This window comes from Furipterus horrens, unplaced genomic scaffold, assembly GCF_987537825.1.
Source record: "Furipterus horrens unplaced genomic scaffold, mFurHor1.1.pri manual_scaffold_4, whole genome shotgun sequence".
In the NCBI taxonomy this organism is placed as follows: domain Eukaryota; kingdom Metazoa; phylum Chordata; class Mammalia; order Chiroptera; family Furipteridae; genus Furipterus; species Furipterus horrens.
Genome location: NW_028327174.1, coordinates 94,745,064 through 94,758,898, shown reverse-complemented (window position 1 = coordinate 94,758,898; position 13,835 = coordinate 94,745,064). Strand labels below are relative to the sequence as shown.

At 41.3% G+C, this 13,835-nt stretch overlaps 1 protein-coding gene across 1 annotated transcript in view; it reads right to left on the bottom strand.

Moving 5' to 3' along the window:
* Positions 1-11,374, bottom strand: part of SPATA13 (spermatogenesis associated 13) — a 72,902-nt gene extending 61,528 nt beyond the window's left edge. The window contains exon 1 of the mRNA XM_090273789.1: positions 9,699-11,374. Coding sequence (XP_090129915.1) covers positions 9,699-10,178 — 480 coding nt within the window. The 5' untranslated portion in view covers positions 10,179-11,374. The remainder of the gene's footprint in view (positions 1-9,698) is intronic.
* Positions 11,375-13,835: the final 2,461 nt, after the last annotated feature.

The following is a 13,835-nucleotide window of genomic DNA, read 5'->3' as shown; positions in this document are numbered from 1 at the left end:
AGAACCTTACGCAGGCTGTGTGTGCTCTCTGTACCATTCCATGGTCCCAAAACCCCTCCCATCTTCTTGGGGCCTTGGAAGTATCAAAGCTATTTGTGTAACAAAGACACTAGCCACTAGCCACAGGCATATGAAGGCATCTTAAAAGCTGTTTCCTTTCCCTATCCCCCAGCCCATAGGCTCTGGGGATTTTGGGAGACTCCCATTCTGTAACAATACAGTATGTCATTTATACTTGATTACAAATGGTTATTATGTTAACTTCTATAAAAACTAGGATCTTACTCAGGTACGTAGGTATATAATTCTGTCTTCTTCTCCCCCCTTGTTTTTAATGGGAAAATCCTATTGAATGACATTTCACTAGAGAGAAACTTTGAGAAATGAGCCACTGTAAAGTTCAAGAATTATGTGATACTTTTATTATATGATACCTATATATACTCTCATTTCTCTAGATATTACAATTTTAGAAAAAAATTTAGAGGCGGCCTTTTAAGTTTATAAAAGTCTGTTGACTGCCAAACACTGAGCACCCATTCAGAAATACTTTAAGACTTTCCACTGGAAATAGCTGTTTATGTAATGAAGAGCACAGACCTTTTCAGAGCAAGTAGATACTTCTTTAAAAAAAAGACATTCAAAATTGAGAGGACAAAGAAAGGCTGATCCAAATGAAGGAAGGCTAAAGAGATATGACACCTGAAAATGCAACAGGTGCTCCCAGATTGGATCCTATACCTGAAAAATTCTTACTACAGAGGACAAGAAAATGGGTGAAATCGGAATAAAGTCTGTGTGTTGGATTAGAAAAAAAAAAGACCATGAAAGCCTTTGAATGGCAGTCAGTTAGGCCTGCCACGTCTGTCCCACGCTCGCCTGGGCAGAGGAAGGAGGAAGGGCGCTGCAGGGCACTGCCAGGCCCTGTCTGACCTGAGCGCCTTGAGAATGTGGACACAGAGTGGTGGGAAGCACCTGGTGCCCCCACAGCCTGGATGGCCTTGGCCACATGCCTTAAGCTCTCTAAGCTGCAGTTGCCTCATCTATAAAATGGAGTAACAATGCCTCTTTTAGGGTTATTGAGAGAACTAAAGTCCCATCAGCACAGGAAAAGCTGAGGATGTGGCACAGTCACGTGGTTGGTTTCATCTGAAGCCTGTCCGCAGAGCCAAGGCTTGGTGTGGACTGAGTCCTGACCCTCTGCTGCTTGATGAAATTATAAGCCCCTGACTCTGTTTCCCTCTGCAAATAGAGGGGCCACACAGTTCTCCTGCCCTTCAACACATATAGGTTAGCCCCAGCTGGTTATAGGTTTTTGAAAAGAGTGCTTTGAAGATGAAAAGCATTGTGTGATTTACAATTTAAATAAAATGCAACAACTTAAAACACAAACAAAAAGAATAAGATTAAGAAGTGCAAACCTTCAGTTATAAAATTAGTCATGGGATGTAATGTACAGCATAAGGGAATGGAGTTGATGATATCGTAACTATATACGGTTCCAGACTGTACAAGACTTATCACAGTGATTACCTTGTAAGGTATATAAACATCTAATCACTATGTTGTGCACCTGAAACTAATATGATATGTCAACTACAACTAAAAAATAAATTAAAAAACAGATACTGAGTTAGAAAATGTCTCAATTGTTAAAGTAAAAGGTTATTTTCTCATTTGGATTAATGACCTGCATTCCTATGATTTAATAAAATTTCTGCAAGATATTTTTTCCTATTTGGGAATTTTTCTCCTGCAAAAGGAATGTGAAAATAAATAAAAAAGCCAAAAACACCTTAAGAGAAACTAAATGTAAGCTACCACAAACTGGACTATTAGAAAGAAACATTAATTCTCTTCATAACACAGGAAAAACGCACTTTGGGGAGAAAATGTCTTTTGAAGGATGTACACCTCAGGGTCACTACTTAGGGAATATAGTGTAACACTGACAGTATAGCAAATGTCCCAGCAACAAAATGTTAATTAGGAAAATATTTATTAAGAGTACAAATAATATCATTTTCAAATTATCTTTCCAACTATAATTTCAATTCTTGTGATTCAAATTCTAGGGCTTCTTTGTCAGAGAAAACTAAGAACTGAGAAGAGTATGGAAATTTACATTTTCTGTGGTATAAAAAACTGTGGGCAGTTCAGCAAATGGAGGTGGGATCACTGGATGTCCATATGCCAAAAAATGAGCCAAGCCCTTTATTTCACATTAGACACAAAAAAGAACTAAAACTGGGGCATATACCTAAATGTAAGAGCTACAACTATAACACTTCCAGATGATGAGATAGGAGAAAATATTTGTGACCTTAGGATAGGCAAAGATTTCTTAGATCTAATACCAGAAGCACAATCCTGAACGAAAAAAAGTATTAATTGGATTTTCATCAAAATTAGATACTTTTGTTCTTCAAAAGGCACCATTAAGAAAAAGCAAGCCCAGAAACTATGAGAAAATATCTGCACCCTAGTCGGGTAGCTCAGCTGGTTAGAGCATCATCCTGATACGCCAAGCTGTAGGTTCAATTCCCAGTCAGGGCACAAATAAAAATCAACCAATGAATACATAAAATAAGTGAAAAAAATATATTGATGGTTCTCTTTCTCCCTCTCTCTGAAATCAATAAAAAAATTAAACTTATAAAAATATTTGTAAGTTTTATATCTGATAAAGGACTTGTATCCAAAATATGTAAAGAAATCTTTATACTGTCCAATAATAAAGCAAACACGCAATAAAATTATGAGCAAAAGATTTGAATAGACAGTTCAACAAATAAGATAAATGAATGGCTAATAAACACATGAAAAGACGCTCAACATCATTAGTCATTAGGGAAATGCTAATTAAAATCAAAATAAAATACCACTATATAGCCCCCCTTGAAGGACTATAATCCAGAATACTGGCAATACCAAACACTGGCAAGGATGCAGAAAGACTCAAACCCTAATACACTGCTGGTGGGAACTACAATGGGACAATTGTTTTAGTAAACGGCTTGTCAGTTATAGTTACACATAGAATTAATGTATGATGCAGAAATTCAACTCCTAGTTATCTACTCAGAGAATAAAAACATATGTCCAATATCCACAAATTTGCATGTAAGTGTTCATAGCAGCATTATTCATAACAGCCAAAAGTGGAAACCACTCAAATGCATACCAACTGATGGGTGGATAAACAAAACGTGGACTATCCATCCAAATGAACAGTATTCGGCATAAAACAAAATGAAGTACTGACACATGTGACAACATGGTTGAACCTAGGTGAAAGGAGCCAGACACAAGCGATCCTATATTACCTTACCCCATTTCTACAAACTACCCAGAAAGGTATAACTTATAGACAGAAAAAGTAGACCAGGTACTAGGGATGGAACAGAGAATGGCTGCAAATGAGTATGAGTTTCCTTTCAGGGGTGATGGAAATGTTCTAAAATTAGGTAATGGTGATGGCCACACAACTCTAAATTTACAAACATTCACTGAGCTATTCACATTTAAAAATATTGAGACAGAATGCTAATCAGTAGTGGCCTAGGCCTTTAGTGGGAGAAGGAATTGATTCCAAAAGAGCATGAAGGAATTTTTGTGGATATTAGAAGTATTCTATAGTTGACTGTGGTGGTGGTTACACAACTATAACTTTCTTAAAAATCATCAAACTGGATATTTGCAATGGGTGAATTTTATGTTATACAAATTATACCTAAATAAAACTCCTATAAAAATCCTGGGCAGACTTTCTAGGGTCACTACGTCTATATATGCAACCCCATCTTTCTGCTTCTAAGGATGCCTTTGAAATAGCTCAGATAATTTCTAACCTGCATGAGAATTGTTTGAATCTTCCAACTAGCTATTAGAGTAACCCAAAGAGTAATGTCTAACTAATGTACAAAGAGTCAAAATTATTCAATGTATCTGTATCTCTGATTAAATCATACCACAACAGCACCTTAGAGCTTTCATTACATATGAAGTACCTGTCATCATCATAAAATTCCACAATTCTTAATTCACATGGCAAATAGGCTTTAATTTAGCTCCTGCTCACCTACCAAATTATACCAGTACTCAAAGTTGGAGGGAGGCTTTATTTTGGTGACACTTACCTTGTGGTATCACAGAACTTCCCTCCTTTTTCTTTCTGAGACTGGGATGAGAGCCCAGGCTAAAATCACCACCTCAGAGCCCAGGATGGTAATAACAATTTATATCCTACAGAACTAAAATCCAGTCAAGCACTCACATTGTTTTAACTTCATAAGACTATGTAGTACAATGGCTTCCGACAATTTTGAAGCTACAAATCCCTGAGGAAGAAAATCATAAACACTGAAACATTTCAGTGTTCAACTAAACTGAGGTTCAGAAAAGGAAAGTGATTTCTCGCAAGGTGCCATCATGTTAGCGGGCTAGGATAATAACCCAAATTCAGCTCTCATCCATTGTTGTGACTTGCTCGATTCTTGACCCCAACACAATAATATCCTTCCAATCACCCCATCATCTTTGACTTCTCACTCCCTCAAAGCATTCAAATGTTAGTTAAGAATATGAACTATAAGACTATTTTGGAGTCTTACCCCTTCTCCCCCTTCCCATGGCCTCAGCTCAGATCTCAGCACCTCTGAACTAGACAACTGAGGAACACTGTCTCCTGGAACCACCCCTACCCCAGTCCTCTCTGCACAGCTGGTAATCCTCTTTGGTCCCTGGTTAAACACTCTTGGGATTTCTCATGCCTGCAGGGTAGAGTTCAAACTCCACCAGTCCAAGCAAGGATCTTCCTAATTATATACAGACCTATCTCTCCACTCTTATCTCTTGCTTCTCCACCCAACCACCCTGTACCGAAGTTATGGTGAGTAATGCAGAGTTCCCTCAGCCCAACAGATTAGCCTCTTTGTGGACACTTATTATTTGCAAAGTTCAGTGCTAAGTACTCTACACACATCACCTCCTTTAATCTTCACAACAACCCTATGCGTAGGTGGGTATGTCACTACTCCCACTTTACAGGTGAGGAAAATGAAGCTTAGATAACTCCTCTGGCTGACCGACTCCCGTCTCCCCTGCCTGCCTCCTCCTCCATGCTCTTACAACTGGCCTGGAAGGCCCTGCCATTCCCCAGCTGCTGGCCTCTGCATGCCCCAACACAATCTGTGAGACGCCACTCAATTGTCTTTCCCCCAAATTGCCATTCTTCACCCAGAGTTAATAATTCTTTCTTTTGGAGCTCCCATGCTACTTTGTACATTCCTCATTAGAAACTCTTGTCACACTGTATCACAATGATCTCTATACCTTCCAATCTACCAATTAGACTGTGAACCCATGAGAATAAGAGCTTATTAAAAACAAACAAACAAACATCAAAAAGCTTTCTTGTCCCTATGTCTGTCATATAGTAGCTAGGTAATAAATGAACGAGATGTGTTACTATTTATGATGTGTTGTTTCATTCACTCCTGTTCCTTATATATTCTATTTCAGAGCCTTATTACCTTTGATCTCTCATTGGCAGTACAATCCTGATAGCTTTCCCTTGGGCCACTTCTTTTTCTCCAGTTCTCTTCTTTACCAATGATGAACTAATTCCTCCAAAATATAGTTCTGGTCCTGGCTCTTTGCTATTCAAAACCATCATTGACTTCTCAGTGCTTACCAAGTAATGTATAGATTGTGTACTCTGGAATTTCAGAGTGCCCATGATCTGGACTTAATGAATTCATCTTACCTTAGATCATTCCCCCACATCAAACTAAACTGTTACTTCCTGGTTTCTCAAATCACACAAAATCATTATACATCTAATCACTGAAAAGCCCTACCTTTCTCTCCATAACTACTATAGAAACATCACCTCCTCCAAATCAGATTTGATAACCATTACTAAGTCTTCCTTTATTTGATACATGGTAAAAACTACAACTTTTCTGAAACCCCACAGCATTATGGTTTTACTTCCTTTTGTGGGATTTAATCCATTCTGCATAGTTCTACAATGTAGGTACATCTTAGCTCATCTCTAATCTCCTTGACATCACCTACTCTTCCTTATAGAGCTATACCCACCTGAGTGTCTTATATCTGGTAGGTGCTTCACAAATTTAGTATGGTGCATTATTAAAATAAGAAATGTTAGGTTATGGTAAAACCTAACTCTCATGCATTTAAAAAACTAATGTGAAGTCAAACTAGTTGAAGAACTTCACAATCCCCCATGAGGCTATATTATACAGTGACATGTTAAAAACCAGTTTTGGAAAAAACAAACAAACCAACCTTAACTGGCCCATAGCTTAAGAAGCCACGTCAACCTAGGATGGAAAAATTGTCTGAACCGGTAGTAAACATCACAGAGTGACAGCCAGTGTTAAATACTAGGCTATTTTTAACATGTATAATTTCTTTAGTTCTAACAAACCATAAAGCTATTCCACATTCAACCCCTGAGAAGACTGAGGCCAACAGAAATTGAACAGTTTGCCCAGTGTTAGGTAGGTATCCTTTGAATGGCAAAACCAAGATTCCAACCAAACTAGAAAGGAACATTTACCAAAAGCTTAAAGCCCCCTGTGAAGGGGTTACAATGGATTCTCATCACTTAAAAGTCTCATTTATAGAAGCAATTTTCAGCTGTTGTGCCACAAGAATTTTTAAAATATTCAATACCTGACTATTTAGTAAGGGGCACTAATCTCTTTTCCCTTAAACTGTAAAATTTGAAAAATGACAACAGCCAACAATAGTCATCTGGTGTGAATGAAAATTATACCTATTTTTTTGTCAGATTGGCAAAACAATATATTTTTTGGTGTGCCACAGACTTTTATTAATAGTGTATGTGTGTCATGAAATAAAAAAGATTGAAAATCGCTAGCCTCTGGCTAATCTCTGGCATATTTCATCACTATCACCAACTACTGAGTCTATACTATATAACTAAGGACAGGATCCATTTACCGGGGATCCCATGCAGCCAAAGGTGTTACTGGGTAACTTGGTAGGAAACCTGCAGTAACACTAAATTCTTTTGCCTGTACCTTTATAATGTTCAGAGAGTACTGTGAACAAGTATAAATGTTACACTGCATGTTTAAACCAAATAACAAGGAATTTTCTCAACTGATCTTTGGTCTTACAACAAAGTTTACCACTAGGTGGCAGAAGCATGTTAGGGACTTATGTGATTTTTCCACAATGCTTTATAAAAATGAAGGTAGCTTGACATTTTCCAACTCCTTTTCACAGTAATATAAAATCTTTTTAACTGCTTAGAGTTTTAAAAAATATTTTGTCACTTTTAGAGTGACTAGTTACAAATAAGTGATTCTAAGTAAAAAAACTATTGTCCCATATTGAAAATTGCATTATAATGTTTTAAATATCATAATATCCATGGGTTCCAACCTTTTGTACTCAACAATAGCCATAGCTTAAACTACCTTTAAACATGAAAGCAGAACCATGCTATCAATAAATTTTTAACAAAGAACCATACTGTATATTAAGACACAACGACTGAAATTTAATTTTGTGTATGTAATGCTATATAAGACAGACAAAAACTGCTTTAACTCATGAAGGTTGGTATTCTTGCATTTTGCAGGTTTCTTTCTTTTGTTGTTGTTGGTTTTGTTTCATTTTGTTTGTATTTTTTTTCGAAATGTCAAAATAAAAGAGAAAATCTGGGACGCCTAGCCTATAGAACTGTCACAAAATAAATTTATATTGTTTAAGAAAAAAAAAAGCGAAAGTTTCAGGTTATACTGTACAAGCACTTCTCTTCAAGTAAAACTGAAGATTAGCAATATATAAAATAAAAATTGGGTAAAATTATCATTCTATTTTTCTGTTCTTGACATTTATACTGAAAGTATAAGAGGAAGCCTGATGTGCTATGTAAGAATTTTAAGGAAATGAATTGCAACTTAAAAATGTGATGATTGTCTTGAGGCAAATTTGTAGAATTATCTATTAAAATTTGTGAAATTTTAATAACATATATCCTACTTTCTATTTTTAGTGATCCCTTGTGGGTAGAAATTAAATCCATATATAACTAAGGACAACAAATATACATGTAAAACTATACAATGGTCAGATCATTCAGGGAGGTAACCAAGTTAGAAACTAATGCTTGCATATGTTCACTTAATAAGTACTCAGAAATAAAATATTTTAATGACTTTTTAACTAATTTTCTTAAACAAAAAATAAAATCCCCACCTCTAGACCTATGCAAATCCTTTTTTGCAGGCAGGGGATCCCAAACCGCCAGTATGGCAGTTCAGGGTGTTCGGTGGAAGGAACTGTATGCTTCATCTCATCAGCCGAGAAGGATGGTTCAGACTGGTTCAGGCCTTGGCCAATTATATAAAGCAAAGCTAGCAGAACTGGAACGCCTCCCCAAGTCTGGCAGGGAGTCCCATGTCCTCACAACTGTTCCACAAGGCTTCTTTAGAAATCTGCAAATGAGCAAATGGTGCCCATATACACCTCTGGAAGACACTCTAGCCCTGTGGTCTTATATAAACCCAGATCCACAAAAAACGAGGCAACTCACTGCCCAGGGATCCTTCAGGCTGATTTAGATCTCCTGAAAGTCATCTGCAATAGGCTTTGCTTTTCAAGTCTCTCTGTAAAGAGGCTGTCCTGGCTTGCAGAAGACGTGTATTCATTCATTCATTGGCAGTATTAAGCCAAAACCTAGTTCCTGTCCAGAGATCAGTGGGAAGGAGCAGTTGCTAGGGGATTATTTTTCATGGCAAGCACCTATTTACACCTGTAAAATCGTTTAGAAATATATGTGAAGAATAATTTGCAATATATACACATGGATGCATTCCCTCATCTTTCAGCTGTTAGGTAATATTACCAAATGCATTTATAAAGTGAAAATTATACAGTAATGTTGTTTGATGCTTGACAGGATATGAAAAGAACATTGCTTTTGTGGCCTTGACAGTTATTAGCTGATTCAATTCATGAGATGCTTATGTTCTACTCTAAAAATAAGTATAAAAACCATCATAAAAATTTCTTTGAACCGTCATTGCTCAAGGGTTGGCAGGTATCAAACTGCACATTTCTGATTCATTCCTAGGGAATAAAACAGACTTAGAACATGTAATGGTCTCTTAACACAAACAATTTCATTTAGTATATGCACTCGGTTGAAAAGGATACAGAAACCATTTAAAATATGAAAAAAAAGAAATCTATGGGTAATAGCAAATACTTCAAAAATCAAAATTTTGAAAGCTCCTATTAGCTGCCTGGAGTGGAAGACAAGTCTTTTTCACACACACACACACACACACACACACACACACCACACCCCACACACACCCCACACACCCCACACACAATCTAACACATAGTTGGTACTCAATATCTTTTGAATAAATGGTGTGGTAAGTGCCATCTCAAGGAATTTGCTACATTAGCAATTCATTTCAAAAGACACAAAGATGATCTCCCAATGTAGTAACAGCACCTTGACAAGCATAATTGTGATGGCAGCGCCCTAGGCGCAGAGCCCGCCTCTGCCCAGGGAAAGCGCCTGTGCACTGGGCCGCCTCCAGCAGGCAGGAAGGGCAGCGCTAGCACAAGCATCCCTCCCGCAGCAGGTCATCTTCAAGAAGTCCTCACCCTGCACTTACCTCGTCCTCCTTTTCTTCTGGACCGGAAGCCCCGCTGAGGCTCAGCTGAGGGTGGCTGCAAGAACAGCTGTCCTCACTGCCTTTGTCACACGTGGCTTGCACTGAATCCGGGAAGAACACAAGATCTTCTGCCCTTTCATCGCTGTCCACTGAACTGAGGGACAGCGCACTGAGATTGTTGGCACACTTGGCATTTCCTGTGCCTGGACTCTGAGGGCTAGGGGGCTTGGGTGTGGTGGGCCTTAGCGGCGTGAGAGGCTGCTCAGGTTCCAATGTAAACTGGCTGCCAGGTTTTGGTTCACGGGAATCTTGGAGGGATACTTCCTGGGCAGCTGGACTTGGCGATGAGCTGCGGGCGCAAGGACCGACGCTTTGGGACTCAAGAGGAAACACCGCGGTCTCCACGTCCAGGTGAGGGCCCTGAGGGCCGGCCGGGCTGAAGCCCGGGGCCGTGGCGCACCTCCTGCGCTCCAGCTCCATGCTGCTGGACACTCGGCGCGAGTAGTCCTCGTGCAGGCGGCTGCAGGGCCTGGGCCGCGGGGGTGGCGTCCCCGGGGCAGGAGGCACCGCTCCGGGGACGGTCTCGCCTCCAGGCTGCCTCCGTGGCGCTGCTCACCAGCCTGAGGACCCGGTCAAAGTCCTTGGCCCTGATGGGGCTCTTCCAGCGTTTGGTCCTCTTCTCAGACTCGCCGAGCTTCTCTGAGTCGGCAGAGCAGCTGCTTAGGGTCCGTCGGGGCGTGGGCCTGTCCGGCACCATCCTGAGGTCCGTGAGGTTGGAGGCAGACTTCCTTTTGAAGGAGCCCTTCCTCAGGAAGTTCAGGTTGTCTGTGCTCTTACTTCTCTGGTAGGCGATGCTGTTGTTCTCCGAGTCTTTCACAAGGATGGCGCACACTGGGGGCTCCTGGGTGGTGGAGGGCAAGGGCCGGCCATGGTGCTCGCAGTCCCGCAGGCTGATGCGGCCCAGGCCATAGGCGCGGCGCAGGCTGCGGGAGCGGTGCGTGCTCCTCTGGAAGGTGTCGTCCGCCTCCTCGGGTTCCGAGCCGTCGGAAGCGGGCCCAGGCTGCGGGAGCCCGCTGGCAGCTTCCGCGGAGCCGCGCCTGCCTGCTGGGATTACCACGGCTGCCCCATTTGCAAGGGCTGGGCCCAAATCAGGCTCCGCGGCCTCCTCCTTGGCTGCATCGGATCCCTCACGATTTTGAATTCCTTGAAGGACGGAGGACTTAAGTTTTTTAAAAGAGCCCATCTTTCGAAAGGAGGCTAGGGCGTTCCAGGTGGAGGAGTGCCCCATCAGGACCATGGAGCGGGGCCTCTCGGGGTTGGCGCCAGTTCTCTTCCTGTTCACCGAGAAGAGGCGCACAAGCTTGGCAGGGCCTAGCCTGGAGTCCTGGGCTTCCGCGTCGCCAGCACATCCTCCGTTCTGACAGGCTGGGTAGGTCACCATGTTGGGGTCTGGCGGATCTGAGACTGAACAGGGGATTGCAGCAACTTGCCCATGGCCATTCTGGGCTGTTGTCATGTTCTCAGGGCCGGAAGCCTGTGGCCACAGGGCAGCGCGGTTCAGCCCCACGTGCGCACCGGTGTCCACCGGACCCAGGTGCAGGCCGTCATCTCTGAGGCTGCTGCCCGCCTGGCTTTCACACCTGCTTTGCACATCAGGCTCCTGCTCCTCAGTTGTGGCCACTGCAACAGAAAGCAAAAAAGCATTTAGCTATTTCCCCTACGGAAGAGCCTTTATAAACAGGGACTATTTTGTTTAATAATTGCTAACAGACAAAAAGGCATGCCCCATAAATGGGCTAATCAAATAAAAAGTTTTAAATTAAGTTAAAATTTTACTTAAAAATTTTGTTTTTATTTCACAATAAATTAAAGGGAAGAATGCAAATATACATTCCTTTTCATAAAGATAATTTTGGGTTGTCCTTTCCATATGATGGTAAACTCTTCTATCTATTGAAACTTGTTTAAGTAGTTTTGAAAAACTGCTGGAAGGAAAAGCCAAGACATCATTCAAGACTGTCTTCTCTCTATTTAAAAAACAAGAAAATTTTAATTTCAAATAATAAAGAAAGCAACAATTTTAAAATGTGTCATAGTGAAATGTCAACTTATGTTAAGTTTAACACAGCTAATAGACCGAGTGCCTAGTATATATAAGGTCTAGTGCAAGGAATTGTGATGGAGATCAAGATGCCCTCAGCTGCCTACTGTCTACAGAACACCCCAAAACTCTAATGAACAAGCTACAAAATCCTCCAGGGACATAAGAGTGGGAAGGTCCAAGCTGAGGTAGCATTAGGTCAGCTGTGTGCAGGAAACTGCATCAGAGAGGGGCTCCTGTCAACAGCATTCTAACTGGCTGAGGAACAGACAGACTCAAGGATAATAGTGAAGTAATAGAAATTCAGAAACACAAGTTCAAATTAAATACTGCACCTCCTTCTTTCCTGCCACATGCCCTGAAGCCCACCACACACCTGTGTCCATGCTGTCTTTTCCCCCCACCACTCCTCCATGAAAATGCTGTTCTCCTTAACTCTTCCCATCAGGCCAAGCCTTCCTAGGCCTTGAAGCCACGTTAAATATCACAGTCCTCATGTTCTCAATAAATGACTAGTGATGGATGAAAAAAGAAAGGATTATATAATACCCATAAAAGACTACCATTTATTAGGCCCCTGTACTAAGTGCTTTAGAAACAGCATGCCACTGAGTTCTCATGCAAACCTAAGAGGTCAATAGAATGACTTTCATTTTGTAGATAATCAAATGGATGCTTGGGCAGATTAGGTAATCGATCTGGGGATCCTGCAGCTGACCCTCCAAAGCCTATGCTCTTCTCTACCGCTTCAAACTCAGGAACAAACAGAAAGGCAGAAGTGGGGACAAGCACCTCAGGTGTCTGACTCCAAGTTTAGTACCTCATAACATAATGCTGACTTGAGTGAAACCACAGAAGTCCTAATGATGCCTTTCAAATGCCATTACCTCCAAAGGTAAAATTAAAAGCAGAAGAGAAGAAAGTTGTATAAAGATCTTGAGGTTGGGTCCCAATTTAACTTAGCCTTCTCAAGTGCAGAATAAAATCTGACTTTATGCAAAGAGGTCTGATGGACTTCTACTCTCTAAGTTCTCAAATGGATTCATTTTTATTTGCCCCTGTGTCATGCCCAGTTAGGAGGGATCCTCTGGGACAGCCATAGTTAAAGGGCTGATTCAATCTGAGACCAGGCACACTACAGAGACTTCAACCTCTGAAGCCTTTCTGAAGTTCAGTCACCCATTAATCAGAAGGCTGAAGGGGCTACCACATGCTTTGCAGTTTAATGTGTTAATGGGGCAACTGGGGGTCTGCAGAGCTGTGGGTTGCATTTGAATGAGCCACACATATACAGTCTTGAAGGTGACATCTCCCAGTTGCAAAATGAGTCCACCACCCAGCATCTCCAGTCCACCTGTACTTATTCTGGGAGGGACAGGATTGTGGTTGTTTCACCTTTTCAGAATCTTGAAATAAAGTAATTACTTTAGACAGAATCAAGTCCAGTCCCTGGCACTGACTGGCTGCATTTTATGTAGTAATAACAGTCTTATTATGATTGGCACTGGATACAGAAGAACAGGCAAGATCCTGTGAGAAACGCTCACAATAAAAACTGGGACACAGGACTTGAGCAGTGAAATGAGGCCTTTATTAACCAGTCTGCAGAGCCGGGTGCACCCTCACAGCCAGGAGAATGTGCGCACCAAGTAGACAAAGGAAACTGGTTTTATAGTCTTAGCTTCCCCACCCTGAAATTGCCACCCTGAAGTGATTATCTTCTCCACCCTAAAATTGCCACCCTAAAGTGATTATCTTCTCCACCCTAAAATTGCCACCCTAAAGTGATTATCTTCTTTGCCCTAAAGTGATAGCGATTAGCTTCCCCGCCCTAACGCAATTAGCTCCCCCTCCCCTCTCCTTCTTCCCCGTTTCTCCATTACTGGTTACTCCGGAGTTACAATCTAACACGGTTATCTAAATGCCCCTTCTGTGGTTTGTAGATATGCCAGTGCTGTCAGCTCCCTTCTCAGAGATCCTCTAAGTACATTTGCCCTTTGTTACTAATGACTTTTTACTGGTTTGGGAGTCACTAT